This window comes from Thermobia domestica, chromosome 3, assembly GCF_964235325.1.
Source record: "Thermobia domestica chromosome 3, izTheDome1.hap1.1, whole genome shotgun sequence".
In the NCBI taxonomy this organism is placed as follows: Eukaryota; Metazoa; Arthropoda; class Insecta; order Zygentoma; family Lepismatidae; genus Thermobia; species Thermobia domestica.
Genome location: NC_137456.1, coordinates 130,512,793 through 130,534,834, shown reverse-complemented (window position 1 = coordinate 130,534,834; position 22,042 = coordinate 130,512,793). Strand labels below are relative to the sequence as shown.

Below are 22,042 nucleotides of genomic sequence, written 5' to 3'. Positions count from 1 at the left end.
CAAATACCATATAATTAATAATTACAATTTACATAATAGAAATATTTTTAAAAAATAAATAAATAAAATGTGGCTAGAAAACTTAACATATGCAAAACACAAGCCGAGGTGAATCGAACTCAGAACTTCTCGGCGAGCAAAACTGCGGAATACAGCCCCTACTTTCGGGCTACCTGCAGGGATAAAAGTGAGGGGGGAACGCGGCTGGACCCCGTTACCCCACTTCCAAAAAATATCTATAGCGTCCCCCATTCCTAAAAGAAATACAATTTGCAAAGATAGGCATGGGGGACGGTGTGACGTCATGCGTCCTCCTATCTTTTCAGATCCACGTTTACCCCTGGCTACTTATGTATCAAATTTCGTTCATATCCGACCAGCAGTTACCGAAAAATGAAGTACCACATACAAGCCGAGCTAAACGTGTTCCTGGCTGAGATCGGCCACCAAATAGCGAACTTTATTCCTTAGACAATGGACTACTTGCTCAGAAAATTTAATTTAGATCCGGATAGTCATTACCAAAAAATAAAGTTTCCAATACACGCACAGACGGAAGACTCTCACAATCATGTAAAAAATAAGTAGGGCTAATTAAAGTAAGAAACAATATAAAAACTGAAAATAAAGGAACCTTTCGATCAATCTTTACAATCGACAAAGGAAAAACTATAAAAACTGGAAAAACTTAACTAATAAAACGATTGGATACTGTACTAAGTGGTACGAAGAAGAGGAAGATTCGACAAGTTATGTACGAATATTATATAAATAATTATATTTGTAATTTTTTTAAATTATTATTTTTTGTACTATTTCTATTTGGTTAGGTGTTTCAAACATTTGTCCAACTTGAACATAATTCTATGCAATTGAAAACAAATATTAAAATGTTAATGAATCGCATACAAAAGCTTCTATTTTCAGAATACTGCGACTTCGAAGATATGGTATTAGTTGAATCTCCCTTTGTTGAAACTACAAGAGAAGGGTTTGGGATACGTCAGGTGTATTTAGGTATCTAATATTTCAACAAACATGATTATTTTATGTAATAAGGATTTACGCTGTAATTCATGTAAAAGTTCTTAGATCGTATCTATAGCACGTAATTTTAGACTTTATAGCAGTTTTAGTTGCAGAAAACTGTTAGCTACTAGCAAAGTTACAGAAAACACAAGTGGTATATGCTGATTGTGGCAGGTGAAATGCAAATAAGTGTAAGTTCCACAGAAAGGGACAAGAAACAACCTACCGTATCCTTCCCTAACTTAACTAAGCAAATTGATATTTTATGCAATTACAGTACTAACCAACGAGCATATCCTAACTCAGGCTTTCTCAGCTTACTTCATATCACGATCCTTCTCTTATCACATTGTTTGGGCAGGGACCTCCATAAGATATTTATGGTGTGCAATAAGCTTTTTGCTGCTTATTGCTTACATATAAACTTCACAATGCCCCCTCCAGTTGGTATCCTTACGCAGACAAAATGGTCCAAACTTCTCTTAAGCTAACCCGACCCTACTCTACTTTTCCCTATCCTACTCTATTCTACCTCACCCTGCACTATTTTACCCTTTTAAAGCGTTAGTTAAAAACGGATCCATAGTACAAGTAATAATAATAGTAGTAGTAGTAGTAGTAGTATACATCGGGACAGCTTTAAAGGGCTCTTTCCCCAACCACTGCTTCTTTTCATCCCCACAACCCTTGGTTAGTCCTCGCGAGCATTTAAGCTGTCACTGCTCTCAGTGTTGCCGTACCTCCGATCCACTTGTGTAGTTAAAGTCCGGCAAAATAAGAAGAAAGCTTTCCTTCCTATTCTCAGTTAACAACAAAAATTTAAAAAAAAATCAACTAGGAAAAAGGAATTGAGGCAACGTTGGTTTTTAGCCAGAAGGGATCATAAATCTCTACCACGTGTCGCGGAGACTAGTTAGCGGAAGGTTTAGAGGGGTGGACAGGGTTTTCACAACGAAAAAAAAACTTAAGTTAAAATATAAAAGAGAAATAAAATAACATCTGCAATAATGAAGAAAGGAAGATTTGAAAAAAAATAAAATTAAACTATACTTCGAATCAGGATCCTTCTCCTGTTGAGACCACTGCGAGAAGCACTGTAACTGTTGATAATATCTATAAAGTTTAATTCTTTCGTTCTGAAGACCACTTGCCAATATTGTTAATCCAGCTTATAACTAAGGGATATTCAGATCTCATAACACAATGACGACTACTTCGGACAGTACAAACTTAATTTATTGTTAGAACAGAAAAAAAAATAAAACTACAATGACAGAACTCTCCTTCCCGCACGGAGAGAAAAAAGACTGAAATACATTGCAAGTGGGAAAAAAAAGTATAATTAGGTTTGAAAATTTAGTCCCATGTTCTTAATTCCAAATTTTGTCTTCACCAAACCTACCTTTACAACAATATCTACGCGAACAGAACATTTATTTTAATGCACCTCTTAAGTTTCCAAAAAAAAAAAAAAAAAAGAAAAAAAAAAGTAGTTCAGGTTATAGTTAGTTTCATACAATATAAACTCTGTTTCGTCAATCCGATTCTTAGTGCAAGTACATTTTTGCATTTTGGAGATTTAGAATTACATAGTACAAAATTACAAGTTCTGTTTATATCGGGTTGACCAAAAAAAATAAATTGTTATGTTGCCTGAATTCAATTTTGTCACAATTTAGTATTAAATTTTACAATTGTTTTTAAACACTATTACATCATTCGAAAGGAAGGGGGGAATGGTAACATTTCTTTGGCCTGCTGACATACATTAGGAATACAAAAAAAAAAAACTATTACAAGGGTTTACGGCATACTTATTAAATCGGTTCACAAACTGAATACAATTTTCACCCAACAGCTTTCCTAATGGCTGAGCACCCTATGAAAGTGGCAGCGGTGGAGATAGAGAATGGCCGGGCATACATAAACACACTGAAGAAATAAAATATTATCTGCCTTCGAGCGGGCAACCTGTCTATCTCAGGCGCAACACGTCTCTAAATACACACTTTCTTCATATATTTAACTATTTCTTTGCCCATGGCTCATTAAATCGCAACTTCTCTAGTGTCAATTTTGTTTAGCACAAATTTTTAACTACTGATCGTATCTGCCAAATATTTCTTTAAGTTACAGGGTGAGCGGACAAGCTTCAGGTAATTCCATTATCACAAGCATTCATGTTAACAACATGCCAGCAGGATAGAGAGAGAAAGCAGTGAATGTTCTAAACATCACCCCCGGTTTATAATTCCATACTTAAAGTTTACTAGAAGGGTCCTATTAACCACAAACAACAGAGCCAATTTCAGATTTAGGTACACAATAGTTAACGATACTAAAACTAACCTAACTACTATAACTAACAAACAAAGAAAATAAATTCACACAAAACGAAAGAGATTTGAACGAAGATTTGATATGGAGAGGTGCTAAGCTAAGCGTAGATTTTTGATATTTGAAGTTCCAGCCGAGACAAGTGGAAGTGGAAGTGAAGGGAGAGGAAGGACGAATTCTATCACCCAGGCGACTGGGGACCCATGCTTGACCGGAAAGATTTACTTTAAGCAATCATGTTTCTAGATTCCATTACTATAAAGAAACTCATATAATGTTACTTTTATCATCGTAGAAACAATTTACAGTAAGCAGGCGTATATATTAATTTATCTTTGCTCCCCCCTTTTTATCTGATATATAAAAAAAATATAAATTTTCGAAAACCGAGAATTTAGTTCCTAGTTCAAATTTTTAAGGTTTGTCACGGTTTATAAAACATCAGCCAATTCGTCCGAAACTAAATTTAGACGGCAGCAGTCGCTTTCCCCCACGCCTGGAATCTTCCGAGTCGAATGTTTCTTCCAGTTTTACAACTGATCTTCAAAATTTTACTTCAGCCGCATTATAAAAAAAAAGCATTGTTGTTACCTTGTAATCCTGGAAACCAACGGTCAAACCTTGTAATTTGTTACATCCACTGCGAACTAATCCATTATGGGTAAGCCACGTGCATCATCACCAGGGAAGAGGAATTCTGTCGTAGTTCGAATTATAGCTGTCTCACTTCATAGTTGTCCTTTAGGCCTTCACCCCACCTTCCTAACTGTATTTTTCACTAATAACTCACATATTAAACGCAGTGGGTTTCTTCTATTTTCAAGGTTTCAGTCCACCGTAGCTACCTGGGATGTTAACACACGCCATAGTCAAACCGAAAAAATGACGCTATCCCCTCCTGGCGAGGATAGCTTCACTTCGCCCCCCTTATTTTCCAATTGGTGGGTTTAAATACCGGAAGATGTTGGAAATTTTAACATACTTATCCACCTATTGAATGTGGTAAAATAATTAAGATTAAAATAAAAATATCTTAATTATAACTACTTACTTGAATGAGTCTAGTTTAAATTTTTAATTTTCCTTCTTACCAAAAAAAAAAATGATATCTTCTTGTTTTGATTTTTTTGACTTTTCTCACTTGGTGGCAGCACATTCACGCACAGCGAGGACTATAAACGAACACTTGATGTGGCTTTGGATCGAACTCGAAACAAGGCGCCATTTTGGGTCCTCAGATCCCAACGATCTCATACTAATATAAACAATTATACATGAGCGGAAAAAGGGACCGTCTCATTTTCATTTAGTTTGTCTAGACACATTTTCACATTTCGATTTTCTAGATAACACTTTTACATTATTTAAGTCACATACATTATTACATTATTAAAAATACACACTACATATTTCACATTTTGATCATTTCTGACGAAAATTTGATTAGTATATCACAAATATTTGTTTCAAAATATACATAAAACACTACCAACAAACAAATCAAGACTTCTGTATGACACCTCATAAGAATGGAATTAAAATACTCCAATGATTGGTCTCATAATAATACGCTGAGTGTCTTAAATGTATTATATTGTATATTATAAAATTGAGAAGAAAATACATACTTTTACAATGTATTTGTACACACATAATATTTTTACATATTTTCATATGTATGTGATAAGTAATTAAAGCTCATCTGCACTCTTACTGTGACAATCTTACATGCTTTATTGGATTTTCAGTTCTTTAAAAGTAAATGAAATGTTATTTCAATAAATTAAAGAATTACAGATAAAACTTTAGAATGCATGACAATTGAAGAAAGGCACAAACATACAATTTAATTAGGGTGTTCACAGGCACATATTACAGCTGTGAACATTATACTGTTCCTTGGATTTTATCCGCTTGGATTTTGTCCGCCTTGTCAGAATTTAGCTTGGATTTTGTCCGATTGGATTTTGTCCGCTTGGATTTTATCCGCTTGGATTTTGTCCGCGCCCCTTTCAGAATTCCTGGAAAAAGAGCCCTCTCTTTCTGTCCCAATGTATAGGAACAGGTTAGAAGCCCGCAGGGGTTGGTTGGGTTCCGTTCTCGACATGACTTCCTCAAATTTTTCTGTACATTTTACAATCTATGGATCCGTATAGTAAAACTGCACCGCGGTCCTCCTTAACGATGCGCAGCCGCAGCATGCATTGTAACATTTACCCTCGCTTACAGTTGTGTTAATCTGAGTAGCATTCATTTTGAATTTTTATTTTACTCTGCAGTTTCTGTTGTATATGTATTTTTTTGTTTTGCTATTTTTATATTTTAATTAATTAGTCTATTTATTTTTAAAGTTTTCTTCTTTAATTCCATATGTTCTATAGATGATCCTTTAATCAGTTTGTTTAATATTCTTGCTTGCTGCTGTCCAGGGGCGGACTGGGTATGAAAATTTCACTGTGGAACAATTCCACCAATGGTCCCTTTCAAAAAAAAGTAGCTTCTATTTTTTTATCCAAAAATATTTTTTATATTTTATATTTTTAAATTGGTCCTTTGTAAATCAAGGAATATACGCTCTTGTAAATGAAACTAAATCCAATTCGAGATAGGTCTACTTTGTGCTTAGTATTCTCAATGTCCCCTTAGCACACAATCGTCACAATAGTATAGGTATTCTACTGTTTCAAGAGAAATATATTTTGTGTATTTAGCTTCTTATTTTCAACTTCATACAAAACAAAATTTTCGGAGTTGGCTGGCTGTAATATACTGTATTTTAGCAAGTTTAATGAAGTTGTGAAGTGAATTAGAAATATGAGCTCATAACTAGAGCCAGACATTGATACATACATCCATATCTTTCAGACTACATTTTCATGTTATGAGTAATTTTTTTTAGGACATCACTTTTCTGTGCTACACTATCTATGATGTTGTGTACATCAGTATATTGAAGCATTTTCTTTTCCACTAACATAAGCATAAAGGATTCCAATTATCCTGTGATAGAGTTGTTCTCAGTCTGTTTTTTGTGAACCTTAACACAAAAAAATTCTCTAGCCTGCTACCTGCGTAAAAGAGTGTGAACATGCACTTGTAGGCAAATCTTATGTTACAATAAGTTCCTGTCAAAAGATTATACATACACAAAAGCCTGTAGCAACAAGCACAACAGTCCTGACATGAACGAATACACTTTTTCTTCAGAGTGAAGTCATCTGGAGAGATATGTGTGGTTTCAACCTCCTCTTTTCATTCCATTATATCATACTCACCAAAAGGGCACTGTTTCAGTCTCTCCCAATGATTAGCTAAACTGGTCTGTTCCGTTCTTAATAGATCTGTGATATGCGACTTAAAATATGCGAATGTCTTAGCTAAATGTTCAAGTGCAGGTGGTCGAAATCCTCTGCTACTAATATCATGGAAACATTTTGGATCAAGAATAGCTAGGTCAGCAGAGAAAGCACTATTGTCCATATCAAACCCCCTTGACAAACTTGTGTTTACTGTGTCTACAATAACGTTAAAAACTTGATATTTATAGGCGTCTTTTGAATTGGATACAAGTTCATCAAGTGCTAATTCTCCAGGCATCATTTTTATTTTCCTTCGTGTTTTCTATGGAAGAGTAGTAGTAACAGCAATGATCAGATCTTCTTCTTCAAGTAACTTAGTTTTTGTCCATTCAATGAATTCTTTCGCATCGTTCTTGATTGTTTCGAAACAATCTCAATGTTCCTGTAACTTATCGGAAGTCACTTTCACCACGTTGAATGCTTTCATTACATCCAAACCATTTGTTTGTAAATATTTAGAAAGAATTGATGTGTGGTCAAAAATGTACAAAAAATAAACGCCTTCAAAATATTTTCAAATTTGAGTAGAGACTCCTTATGTGATGCTGCTTTTCGTCTAGTGTCTGGTGACATTAGATTGTTGTTTTCGATTGCGTCAAGCGTTACAAACAGAGTAACAGAAAGAGATGATCCCTTGTTGCCCTTTGATCCAAAAACTTTCTTCAGAGCGCTATCCTTTGCCCACCATCTTGTTTCTCCAGTGAGATTCAGTTGTTTTCAATGCTCAGTCCCTTCATTTGCGATTTTCAATTCATCCATTCGTGAGTAAGAATCTCATAAAAAGAAAACTGCAACATCATTTAAAAGCCCAAATAGAGTTGCACATTGGAGAGTGACACTGGTAGTTTCTGCCTTCACAAGATTCAGGATGTGTGCATAACACCACATGTGCTTCAGTTCTGGAGACTTTGCTTAATCATGATGTGAATCCATTATAGTGCCTTGCATGTTTGCAGCACCGTCAGTTGAAGTACCTACATATTTTTTTTTATATCGATTTGATAATTTGTAAGGTGTTCAACAAGAAGAGCTTTACGTGCTTTGCCGGTTGTTGACTTTCCAAAACACCAAACAATTTTTCAACAATTCTCTCATTGGGGACATATCGAATCATTACAAAACACTGTTCTTTGCATGTTAAGGTCTTGTGTTGTATCAATCTGAATGGAAAATATACCTGCTTTTCAGACTTCATTTACTATTTCCTTCTTGATCAGGTGCCTTATGGAGTCTATGATGTGATTCACAATATTTTTTGATAACATGGTTATTAGGCTGCCAATTCCTGTTTTTACTGATTCATAAATTTTGCTTTTCTCTATACACTCATTTAAACGCTCTTTCATACATATGTCACATTTCCCTAGGAGAATAAGTTCCACGAAATTTCCATTATCGGCACCCTCGTTTTCCAAAGTGTCCGCAGCTTCCATTTTTCTTTCTTTTTACATTACAGCTCTTGCCTGAGTGTTATGCAAAATAAAGAACGTTGTTGTATTCCGAAAGTGGACGCCTATTACTTCAGGAAAGGAATCAATTTTTGAATTGGAAATTAAGAAATAAATTATTTTGACTGTTCAATAGGCCTACATTTTAAAAATCTTTTACAGATATAGCTTACATCTTTTGATTTGATCATACTGTACTATCTGAAAGTCTTTTAGATCTACCAGCCCCTTGAAATTGTAATGGACCGGCCACTGTGGAAAGCTGAACAACTCCACTATGGCCGGTCCGCCCCTGCTGCTGTTCCAGTTCAAGTAAACATAAATTTGCAAACTTTACGGAAGAAATGTATTATTTTAGTTAAGAACACCAATCTGTAAGTACTAACAATATATCGAAATCTCACATCTCAAATGTATAATGAGGTACAAATACGAAATGTAAAGTAAGCTCTTTAACACGTAACACTCCACTAGCCATGATGAAGTTAAGTGCTATGTGAAAGCAGTGTACAAACTGATCTTGCATAACCATAGAAGTGTCCCAAAGCTGCGCTATATCTAAGGTATGTGTTTTTATGCCATTTGAAGTGTTTTGGCACTATCCTCATTTATGTGCATATCTACCGTCATCTAACACAGATTGGTTTATGTCTTCCCGTTGGTCTAGTGGCTAGTATGTGCGCCATTGGTGCACAAGATCTAATGTTTCGTTTCCGGTAGGAGAGCATAAAAGATTAAGTTCACAATAATTCATTTTCATAATCATCCATCTTTCATTAATCATCCTATGCTAAAGAAAATAAACGTGAAACGTTAAACTTGAAAAATCTTCCGTTATGCTTATGCCCACTCTCACTGACTTCGTTTCCTTGCTAGTTGCAAGTTGCTAACGCGCGGGCCGTGGCTTCGCCCTGCTCTGTTCTGCTGTTTGGTGGGTGTTTTTCTCACGAATAATAGTTTTTAATTGTATATAGATCTGAAGATGTAGTGTATTATTCATGCCATATTTCGTAAGTTTATAGGTACGAGTATATTAGTATATGTTTATACCATGTAAGTTTGTAAACATACTGATATTATAAATTTGGCTTATGGACATAGTGGCAGTTAGTGGGCTGGCGCCAAGAAAATAATAGTCTAGAAGACTTTGCGAGATAATTAATGAAAGAATTGTAATTTCCAAATAGTTACTTTTGATAACGCTCCTCAATTTTACTATTTGTTCCAAGTCGGATTCTGCATGTGCCGAAAAAAATATGAGTCTGAAAGGCATGGCGATATGAAAGGCTAAAAGAAATACAAATTTCACTATTACATAATAATTTGTCCACATATTCTTAATCTTCCGGTTCTGAAATTTTCAGACTTAAAATCTTGTATAAAGAGTGCTTTAGGGAGAAGATCGGTTAAGCTAATAGTATTTAAGAATATTTTGCAAAGAAAATGGGTACTTACATGTAAAGCTCCGAGGTAGTAATATTTCAAGCACTATATTTCAAGTAATGTGTAAAGTTAGATTATGAGGGCAAATCCAGCGTGTGTTTGCATGTATCATACAAAACCCACGCCTAGTATTCTGGTATGGTTGACAATAAGGTGCACATCTCTCTTACCTCTAGTCTTCATTAGTGGAATATGATTAGTGATTCTTCCATTTGTTGCGTCATCAATCCTATTTTCTGACTTTATTTCAACACCTTACGGGACTCCATCTTTCAGCAGGATGCCACACGTCTCAATATCACAAGGAAAATTCAGTGTGATCCACTTGGTAAACGTCTTGTACTTTCTCCTGCTAGATCGCCGGTAGTACTGAGCATGTAGGGGACAAGATGAAACGATGTTTAACTACCAGCCAGGCTTCCGGCAACAACTACGCCCAACTACGTTGGTATTCTATCATACCTCTGACAGGTATATCGCAACTACTGGACCAGATGGGGTCCGATTATACAGATAGAATATCTTAAGCTGCTTGTGTGGCTTCTCGATTTAAGTGCCTGCACAGATTGCTTACATGGTATAACCACCATTATTAACTTAATAAACTATAGTATTTATCCTAAGTTAAAATTTTATCTTCGAAAATTACTGAAACGACGAAAACTTCTGTAGTACCGTCAAATTGGATTAAATCGGTCAGATCTGGGACATTTTTCAACTGTGCTGGAACTACGATACATTATTTTATTAATGTAAATTCAACATCGTTGGGGATATGTTTCAGAAATGCAATAAGCGAAAGAAAAGAATTTTTGACCAACTGTGCACATAGTTAGAAAACATTAAAATGTGTCCGATGTCACCCCGTGTTGTGGGGTGACTTCCGACACGATAGAATTTCTGCATAATAGCCGAAGCTGTGTCCCTATGATGTGTAATCGTACAGTGAACAATAGTTGACGAAAAAAAAAAAAACGTTGTCGGACATTTATTGGAATGCTTTCATAGTTTTAGTTATACATAAACAACCATAGTTAACATAGTGACATACCAATATCCTGTAAATTTTCAAAAGAAAAATATATATTGGTTTAAAGCAATAGAACAATAGAGAACAGGAAAAAGTATTGCACACAAAACCATGTTCCGTTTGTCCATTAATATCACTTCAGATTAATATACACTTTCTTGGAGGTAAATCTTACCCCTTACATCACGAGGTTCAGAGAACACTCGGAAACTGTTCTTTGCCAACCCTATCTTCATCATCCAGATAGCCTTTCTGTCCAGATACCCTTTCACAAGATACCTTATATCTTCAAATGTAACAGGGAAACCGCAATCCTCTTAGATCTTTTCTGCACTTAGAACAGTTTGGCCTCCTATAGTTCTGGTGTGTTTCTTGTGCACTGTTTTCTATTGTCGTTCGGCTGCTTTACGATAGGACAGACAATCTTCCCTCGTCGACAACAGAGACAAGCCGTGGAAACAGGCGACTGGTATTTTAGAAAAGTCTGTTTATTATAATAGTAAATAGTGACAGTGCACTTTCTAATCACGTATGTAAGAAGGAGTGTATCTCAAAAAGATCAAACTGTAGATCAAAAACAGAACTTCAATCTCAAAATTTGGACAGGGAATATAGCATATAAGATGGAATAGTTCTAGTATTGATATACAGATATCAACATAAGAAAACCGTTTTCTTTCTAGTTTCTATCATTATTATAGGACTAACTCCAACAAAGTTCATCATCGCTGCTGATTTTATTAAACCTGCAACTGATATTGACTCTTTCTGCTGTAGTGGAGATCCTGATATCATAAATTTTGAACTTATCAGCATATATTCTGTGAATTCAATTAATTTGAGTGTTTTCCGACGGCGAAAGAGGTATACCCTTAAAATACGTTACTGTAATAATCAAGTTTCGTACTATGAACTAGGTGGTTTCGAGAACAAAAAGGTAAGCTATTCTTATTTTTTATTATTATTGAGGGTTTTTAGTGTTCCTTCATGGGAATGATTTCTGTTCGATCCAATGTTCGTTTCTCACTGGGAAAATATAAAGCTTCGCATAATAACACAAGTAGTGTTCTATACCCCATTTAAAGTACTAACTACATCTTATTTCGAAAATCTCAGTGCTGATGATAAATGTTAATTGATCAATCTCCTTAAATTACATCAGATATTTTATTAGCTTCGACTCAGAAATTTATGATTTTCAAATTATGTTGAACAAATTCGAAATTATGGTTTCTATTTGTATTATGTTAAACTTACTGATAAAGTAGATTTTCCTCATCCTACATTTTTATTTAAAAATCACAAACACATAACTAAAACTTTTTACTAGAATTTCAATGTTTTGAGGTTATGTGTAATATTGAATTTGTTTCTACTCTAGGTAAAACGTTTGAAAATCTAGGAACTAATATATAGACCTGTATCTAGGTAGTCAAAAGCTCACTCAACAGGGAAATGAGTATCCGAACTTGTGAAAGTAATACTGATACCTCCGATGCAGCGAAAAGTAAATATATACCTAGTTAATGACAGCACAATAAAAGTATGAATTGAGGATGTTACCACAGTCCCTACAATAACGAGAAAACACTGAGTACCCGATACAGAATAACCGGAAAGAATCTTGACAAGAAGAGCTCGACAAAGTGGAATGTCACGAATTTGGTGGACTCAATGGAAAAGAAGGAATCTTTTAAAGAATCTGGAGATGATGATTTGAATATTGGATTGTCTCGAATAAAGAAGTTAAAGATAATAATATCTTCCCAGATGTCCATGAAACCTCAGAGGAAAAGTATTAGTATGATGAAAGGCGTGGATAATTCAACGATCCGAGACAATTTGAAGGAAATCTAAGAAGTCGATAAATCTAAGGACGACACTAGTGAATCAATGGAATTTTATGAAGAAATAGATGAAGAAAATGAGGACTACAAAATTGACATTAGTGGGAAGTGAAAGTAAATACACAATGAATGAAGCTGCGGATGATTCCAAAACAAAAGAAAATTTAGATGTTCGAGGGAAAAAATAGAGAATATAAAAAACAAAAGACGTTATGTGATGAGAAAAAGGAAATCAAATCAGAGCAAAACAAGGAAATCCATCATTTTAACAGCTAAAGGAAAAAGATATCCAATCGAGAATAAAAGGAAAGTCGAAAATGAACAAGGTATTATGCGTCATTGAAAATTTGAAAAGAATATTACCGAAGATAGAATAAATATAACAGTCAAAAAGAAGAAATGTCAACATGCAAAACAAAATTCCAACAGGAAAATAAAACAGTTCTAACGTAACTAGGGTATTACACCATGACCAAACTAGAAGAAAATGAGACATATCAAAGTTTAATTTAGAATCTTCTGAATGGAGAATTTTACTGATTTCGATATTGTAGGAATTTATCTAATTGAGAGATTAATACGAAGGTGTATTACATCAAATTTCACTTGCCATCCAGCTAACACGAAACTGATGTTTTTTCGTTGAACTCTATATACTTACATGGGTATTAGAAGTGGTTCATGACATTTTTAGTCTATAAAATTTTATTTTGAATCAGAGGGCAAACTTAACAAACCCATTTGTTTTATTCAAGTAATGATATTTTATGGCTTTCGTTTATTATAATTATGCTACATGTTTACTTATAATAGAGAAATTACAATACAGTATTTTAAATATTCAAGGCACACATGTCCCTAAATATATGTCCATAAAACAATGCGTTACAGAAGACGAATAGGGTCTACGTTCTGCATCAAATGAATTACCTGAAAGGAAGAAAAGAAATAAATCAAATTAAAATGGATATTTATTCAACTTATTTTACAAACTGAAACAAAACTACAGATAAAACTATTAATTCTCGTGAATCTATTAACATATTAATGATTAAAACTTTTAGATAATAAAAAGCATTTCAAAACAGTCAAACACTTTGCAGAACATTCATTCAATAAATTTGTTTCTAAAGAATTAAAAGGCCGCAGTACGTTGTGAAGTTAGTAAGGGAATATCTATTTTCTATTTTGAAGTTATTTTGTTTTGAGATATTATTAATGAAAAGATGGAATCTACAGTTATGCGCTGCTAATTATCTAAACTAGAGAGACTAATTCTCCGAATATCTTGCAATAATCATGAATAACATATATATATATTATCGCTTGATAAATCAACTAAAATTCGAGTTAAGTCAAATTTCTTTCCATGAGAATAAACATGACAAATATAAATTTGTTATATAATGGACTATGTAATTTGGAGATGGTAATGATTACACTGTACGTATGTCCGAATTGCCATCAAAGGCTGATAGCAATCATTGATTAGTTGTTTATTATTAGTGACTGACGGAAGCTATACTTTATGACAGTTATCGTACAAGAAATAAACAGAGATATTAATTTATGTTGTCATAAACAGTTAGCAACATACAAGGCACTGTATATAGTAACGCTGATGTAGTAATAAGGACTAGCAAGAGTAATTATTAATAGCAATATATATATATAATAAAGAAATCGGGAAACAAACAATGTAATTTTGATAATTAAATAAAAGTAATTAAGCAAAGAAATACATTGAGCTAATTAGTCAAAACATCAAACATTTACCTTACATATTTACCAACTACTTCTGGCTGCCAAATGTAAATATTATGTATACTATTCTATACTACGACTAATCGATCAAATCACTAATAATACTTTTAAGTAGTTATTAATCTAGTTAGTGGACTAACCTAAAACCTAAACAACTAAGGAAAACTAACTAATTTTATCTACAAGCTATATACACACTAATAGAAACCTGTACGAAGCCTATCGATAACTTAAATAAATAGTTTGGAATTGAAATAACGGAATCTACGTGTACTTCTACTTGTCTGAATATTCATCTTATTCCTTGAGAAACATGGACTAGTACTTATCTGAATTGTTTTATATGTTTCGTTTTGTTGTCATGTGTATACTGTATATTGTTGGATTATGCATAATGTGCTTAATCTCATGGATGTCTTGACGTTGATTAATGTATATTTTTGTCTGCTTTCTCCTTCATTTTTGTTGTGTGTGTATAACTCTCGTAATCTAGATAATACTATACTCTCCGTGTTCCAAGCCAGTGGTTCTCAACCTAATTCCTATCACGACCCCATTTTATCACATCCTCTTGCCAGCGACCCCCTTATAATTTTTGCTTTGCAATAAGCTTGTGTAGGAGTTTTAATATACTTATTGCGGAGATCTCACGATATCCATCTATTTCTATAATAATAGAATCCATTTGTTGTATATAGTGGATACAGCAACTTCTCCAAAAGCAAATGGGTTTAAAAGAAAATTTGGTCAGTTCATTCATATTACAAATATCGAATCCAATTGTCTTTCACTTAATTTGATTTTTAAACAACTTTGCATCTTTTAAAATGTTTAGTCGACCTATTTTTTGTTCTTCGTAACAGTATGTATAAAAATAAAAATATGCCTATCAGAACAACATTTAAAATAATATTTAAAAATATTTTCCGGTATTAGATTCTAATTATATTTGCCTCTTCCGCTTATCTTCGAGACCCCCAGATTGAGAAACCCTATTCTAAGCTATGGAACGAATATAAATTGGTTTTAAAGTTTCCAGTATTGTAATTCTGTTATTCGCAGGTAAAATATTCCGCATTCTCGTCTTCGGGGCTCATCCTTTACTTAGTGATCGAACTTTTTTCCACCAGTTAAGGGTGTTCAGAAGGTAACTATGCAGTTCATAACTTGCCGTATTTTATTTTCCATAAACCACTTTAAACAACTGAAATTAACTTGAAGCTAAACTTTAATGTCATGGAAGTTATAAGAGATGCTGGAAGTGATCCCCTTGCACTTGAAGACATAGTTGCACACGTTTCTGCATGTTCTTGAAGACTTTGGCAGAACATCGGGAGTGATGTTTCGAAGGTGACGTGTCAGTGCAGCTTGAAGTTCTTGTATGGTGTGCGGGTTGCCTTCATAGGCCTTTCCCTTCAACGTACTCCATAGAAAGTAATCCGCTGGAGTCTAGTCGGGGGAACGCGGAGGCTAGAGTCCTCGAGAGATGATGGTCACCGAAGATGTCCTGTAAAAAGCTCATCGCCTTGTGGGCGGTATGTGCAGTCACCCAATCCTGTTGGAACCAGGCATTTTCAATTTTGTCCTCATTCAGTTCACTTAGGAAGGGCTCCAGAATGCAGGTGCAGTACCATTTTGCATTTATGATGTCCTGAAGGAAGATGGGCCCAATGATGTGTTTACGAGTCATGGCGCACCAAACGCCAACCTTTTGATCATGCAGTGGAGACACATGAAATTCATGAGGATTCTCCATACTCCACACACGACTATTCTGACTATTCACGTAACCGGAGAGGTGAAACCATGCCTTATCTGTACATTCATTCAGCTTCTGTTGCTGAGGTAAATTTGTCTCCATTGCGGAACACATGCTCCACAAGAAACACTCTTTGTTCAATCGTCAGCATGATGACCTGGATCCCAATGATGTCACACAAGCCGTTGGTCTTCAATCAAACCTGTTAACAAATACAAATACCTGGTCAAATATGCTTCAAATATGTTAAACAATAGAAAATGTTGTATTACTAATTGACAATCATATCAGTCAACACTTAGCATACCGCAACATGGCAATGCATAGTAACTTTCTGAACACCCAGTATTTCCGGGTTGATAATCTGGAATGACGACTCATCTACGGTTCCTGTCTATCTGATTTCGTAAAATATGTATTTGACTTTGAAGCTACATGGTGCCTATCTCCTTTGAGGCTTCTCAATGATCCCTACTGTATGAAGTTATATTCTGTGGGAAATCAAAAAGTGAACTTACCCTTCTCCTCCAACTAAAAGAAAACGGTCCGTGATAACTGTCGTAAATAATATTTGGTTTTAAAATAAATAAGATGTATAATTTTCTGAGGCTTCCGAATTGATTTTAAAATCAGTCTTTAGTGACAGAGTAAATTAATCATACGCCCTTGCGATCTATAGTTTTCGCAAAAATATTCTATTTCGATAGAATGTGGTGTATATGTTTTATAAGACTTCCCACACTTGCTACTGTTTGGAGTTAAAATCAGTCAATAATAAGAGAGTGACAGATAAGTCCAAAATTTAACCAAATCGGATTTGAATTAGTCAGTAGCGCTACTTATAGGACTCTATTTTCTCTGAAAACCAATCACACAATAACAAATGAAATAAAATTTTGCAATTATACCCTCTAAATGAAGGGATAATAAATATGACTGAATGTTTATGAGGAATTGATGGAGGAAACGAAAACTTCCAAAAGAAAAGATTTATGAACACGAGATTTCAAAGATAAATAAAAGTAGCATTTATAAGCAAATGTTAAATGAAAATAAACTACTGCTACTAATGGCTGTTAGTATCTTAATTCTGTTGGGCTGATATGACTGGGAAAATGTTTTTGTTTTGTCTTAGAAAATGCTATAATTATAACTTCACCTCTTCTAATTATTTTTCTCTATGTCGTTTTCTAATTCACCTCACTAGGTGAATGGTATTCATCAGATTATGGCGTATACTGATGATGTAAATTTAATGAGTGGTAGGAGAACAACAGAAAGAAATGCAAAGGTCTTATTAAACGCTTGCAGGGACAGTTTTTTAGAAGTAAATGCAGAGAAAATTAAATACATGGAAGCTCGTCGGGATCGTAATACGGCAAATTGTGGATGCGTTAAAATATCAAATAATACTTTCGATAAAGTGGATACTTTCAAATATCTATTATCAATAGGCCTATTAAAGGACGAAAATCATATCCACGAAGAAGTTAAATGTCGACTAAAAGCAAGGGAATTCATATTATTATTCAGTTCAAAATACCTTGTGAATTCTATCGAAGAAATTGAAGCTTAAAATATACAAAACGATAATCATGCCTGTTGGTCTGTATGGTTACGAAACATGGTCGCTTACTCTGAGGGAAGAACGTAGACTGGAAGTATTTGAGAACGAGATCCTGAGACAAATATTCGGACCCAAGAGGGACGGGAATGGGTAATGGCGGAAACTTCATGACGAGGAACTACATAATTTATGCGGTTTATCAAACATTGTTAGGGTCATCAAATCTAGAAGGTTCAGGTAAGCAGGTCATGTAGTCAAGATGGAAGAAAGTAGGAACGCTTAGGCGCAGATGGGAGGACAATATTAAGATGGACCTCGCAGAAATAGGAATACAAAGTAGAAACTGGATCCGGTAGGCTAAGGATAGAAGTCAGTGGGGAGCTTTTGTGAACGCGGCATTGAACCTTCAGGTTTTCATAAGCCATAACGTTACTTAGTTAGTTGTGTTATTTTCTAAAATGTTGAAATAAACTTGCAACTATGACTAACTATACTTTTGGCACTTTTTAATGATTTTCATACCACGAAGATTCTATATAATTTCACTATCAAATGGCGGAACCTAATGTTTACTGTTATTTCCCTTTCCGTTTCTTTCTTCTTTTTGAATACTTAAGATGTTTCTTCAGTTCCGGTTCTGTTAGGTGAGAAAAATACCGTATTAAAGTTGCTCTATGAGTTGGGAATTGTTTAGAAAATATTTTATTCAAGCAAACGTCCTTTTTTTTTTTTTTTTTCCAGATGTTATGGAACCTATGGTGTGAAAGAGTGAAATTTCTTAACCCTGAGAATACCCTTTCTACCAAATCGGAGACTTCTGTAGCAACTTCCAAGAGCAGTGCCACTAAAAGTAACATCGTACAGGATCGGAATGAGAAAAACATGCAACTTAGAAAGATGATTCAATGCGCAGGAGATGTTGCTCGGCCGAAATGGACAGATAGAACATTGTACTTAGGTGATAATTATATGGCATTAGAAGCTCCTTCTTATGTGCCTCAAATCAAGAATATTTCAATTAGGACAAGAGCACATAGTACACGTACTGTAAGTGATTCTCAAACTTCACATAAATCGAGAGGAGACTCGTGGCCATTCGAGTTCATTCCTGCGGCAAAGCGTACTCAATCGGAGGCAACAACAAGAATTACTGTATCATCTGCGGAAGAGAACAAACGATTACGGATCAATAGATTTGGATCAGGGGTGCAAGAAAATTGCTATCATGGTCTTTTCTTACATGACTCAGAGGTTACAATGAAAGACAATAGCCATTTAAGAGACAGAAAAAATGAATTGACTAAGCTACAGACCAATTCGAGGGAATCTGGTGAAGAATATCAGAACAATTCTAGGCCATCTAGTCGACATAGATTATGCCCTCACGGTCAGTTCTTGAATGGCTTTGGGACTTTAGAAGTGTATCCTATTGAAACACAGCTACTACAATTAAAACGAGTTGTTTCTCAGGTGAATATTAGAAATACCTATCAGAATACAGAAGAATTATGTCTACCGTTTCCAAAACATGATTTGACAATTACTATTTCATGCGAAGCTCTGCATCTTTATCCTAGAGAGGGACATAACATGTTGTTTTCTAGAGAATGTTCTGCTGATGGTTGTGGAGAAAAGTTCAGAGAAATAGTTAATCCCATTTTGTTTTGGACAACTGATTATTCTTATTTTCCTTATAGTGCTAAGTTTATATATCGCAAAGTATGTCGTCATCTTAGGAATGTTCGTGCTAACTTTATAGGATATGGAACTAAAAACTCGAAAGGTATGTTGATATTTCATTTAGTTAAACATGTTTTCGATTTTTTGAAACTGTTGATGTGTTTATGAGTTTTAGACCAGCTTTAACGTCAGCCCGCTACATTTTAAAATGTAATGTTGGGGATTAACTCAAAATATTTGAGTTACGAACTAAGACGCAAACATCTTCTCCAGTTTTCATGTATTTTAAGATAAGTTCTCTTAATTATTTAAAAAAAAAACAATTTTCTTACAAGAATCACTGTTTACAAGACGTAATTTCTAAATTCAGAATAATAATAATAATAATAATAATAATAATAATAATAATAATAATAATAATAATAATAATAATAATAATAATAATAATAAAGTTTCATTTCATAAAGCGAAATCTAAGATACACTTCCAAGTTATGAGAATTCAATATTAAAATTGGAAATAGTATACCGATAACTTCTATATCTTCTAGACGCAAGTTCAGGGTTCGATTCCCGGCGGGAATTCATGTGGTTCGTCTCCCATGTTAAGCTGCCGGTCCACATCTCATATAGCCTTGTTGCTGAAAGAGACACTAATCTAAACAATCTATAACTTCTGGTCACAATGCAATAGGGGAATAAGATTAAGTATAAAACCTGCTCCTCAGATGGTGAATTGGGGGGGCGCGGTGGCTCAGTGGTAGAGCGTTCACCTATGGTGCTTGGGGTCCCGGGTTCGATCCCAGCCCCCGCCAAGTGAACTTTGTGGTGGACAAACACCGCGCTCGTGGGTTTTCTCGGGGTTCTCCGTTTCCTCCCACTTTCTTCATTCCACCATTTCACTCATCTCTCATCATCACCGTCTCCTTTAGCCTAACCGGCATAACCGTGGGACGTAAAACTTAAAGATTTCGGATGGTGAATTCACATCGAAAAACCGCTCTTACTGCTTTTGCTCTAAAGGGATGGAGATTAATATTGAAACCGGATGTAGTAGTTGATGTATACAATTTCCGGTTGCAAGATTAGAATAATATCAGAGATGAAACATGTTCTTGTGGTATTGAATCCATGTTTTTTTTTTTAAAAAAAAAAAAAGCTTCTCGTTATCTATTATTATTTTTGTTCTACGGCAATCAATGTTGAAACACAAAATTATTATTTTCTAGCTCTTCTGGTTTTACCCAAATTGGAAATATTATCTCTTCTTGAGACGCAAAATCGACTCGCTTCTCGCTGTCTATTGCATTGTTTACTCTATGGCGATTAACGTTGAAGCCGGAAATGGTTAATTTCCACCACTTCCGGTTTAAATATAGGATTACCAGAGGAGATGAAACCTACTGTTTGGACGCTGAATCGATTCCAAATAAACGCTATCGCTATCGTTAATTGTTTTTTGCCCTATACAGATCAATATTGAATCAAGATTAGAGAGATGCAGACGAAAATATCTTTTCTTGAGACATTGAACTGATTCCCAAAAGCCACTTGTTGCTATATGTTACATTTTTGTTTTTGTTTGTTCTATGACAAGCAGCTTTGAAACCGGAAATGGTTTAGGCGTAGTGGCTTTTATATTTGGACTCCCTCAAACCTTGGACCCCTACCAACAAAAATTTCTGTGTGCGCCTGACGTAGCCCATGCACATAACTACTAATGGGCGTCTCTGGCTTATTAAAATTCGGGGAGACGGGGACGACTAGAATGCTAGTAGACCCGAACTAAAATTACGTCAAAATTATAAGTAAACTGGAATCTACTTTACTAATGGCATCTGCTCTTTCTACCTTTAGTAACACAATTCATCATAACTTTCTTCCATCACTGGTAGATTACTTGTAGAAAAAAAAAGTTTATATATAATATGGTTCTTAGGTAATTTCTTCACCTTAACATTCTTACCGGTGAATTCCTGCTTAGAATAGTGTTCTTAACCGCATTTGCAGCAGTGTAGTTTTATAGTCCTAATATATTTCGATTGTTTAGCTAACAAAATCTTAACTCTCTGAAAGAAGTCTTATGATGAGACTTGATTTGATTGCAAATTTCGATTTTTTTAAATTTTCATTCTTCTTCTTTATTCTTAATAAACTCAAAAAGTATATTATCTACCTTTTTGTTCTTCATTTCGCTGTAGGTTTTTGAACTTGTCCGATGCACCATCCTCGATTACTTCGTTTTCCATTTTAATGTCTAAAATGTATAGTTTATTCTTGCTGTCATCCGGCTCCTCAATGTATTCTTTTCATCTTCCTCAAACTCAATTCGCTCATTAAACACTCATTTTTATCTATAGTTCCTATGTTGTCATATTAGTTGTCCCTTGCTTCCTTTCTACAGTATTCGCATAAAATTTACTTTCGTATATAATATTCAAATTTCTCTATCTTTTTAAGTTCTTCTTGTCACTTTCGCTTCTATTGTATATTTCACTGTCTGTAGATTTCCTTTCTTAATCCGCAGCTAAACTTTCTATACATCCTTCTTTTCCCTTCTTCAGTCTCCCTTCGTCATGGAAACCAATTGTTGCTGGTTAATAATGAAAAAATTGTGTGTCTGCAGCCGAGACTATTTTGACTAACCAAGAAGTGTGACTTAGAAAAAAAAAAAAAACCTTCTTTGAAAGTGACACATGTCAGGCGTACATTCTAATCATATTAACCTAATGTTTAAGGACAGACATAACTTTATCTTGTTCTGCCTATGTTTTTACTTC

At 34.7% G+C, this 22,042-nt stretch overlaps 1 protein-coding gene across 1 annotated transcript in view; it reads left to right on the top strand.

Moving 5' to 3' along the window:
- Window positions 1-770: 770 nt before the first annotated feature.
- The window catches only part of LOC145680738 (uncharacterized), a 112,538-nt gene continuing 91,266 nt past the window's right edge, over window positions 771-22,042 (top strand). The window contains exons 1-3 of the mRNA XM_081751697.1: window positions 771-1,017; window positions 11,348-11,583; window positions 18,325-19,366. Of these exons, the coding sequence (XP_081607823.1) occupies window positions 867-1,017; window positions 11,348-11,583; window positions 18,325-19,366 (1,429 nt within the window). The 5' untranslated portion in view covers window positions 771-866. The remainder of the gene's footprint in view (window positions 1,018-11,347; window positions 11,584-18,324; window positions 19,367-22,042) is intronic.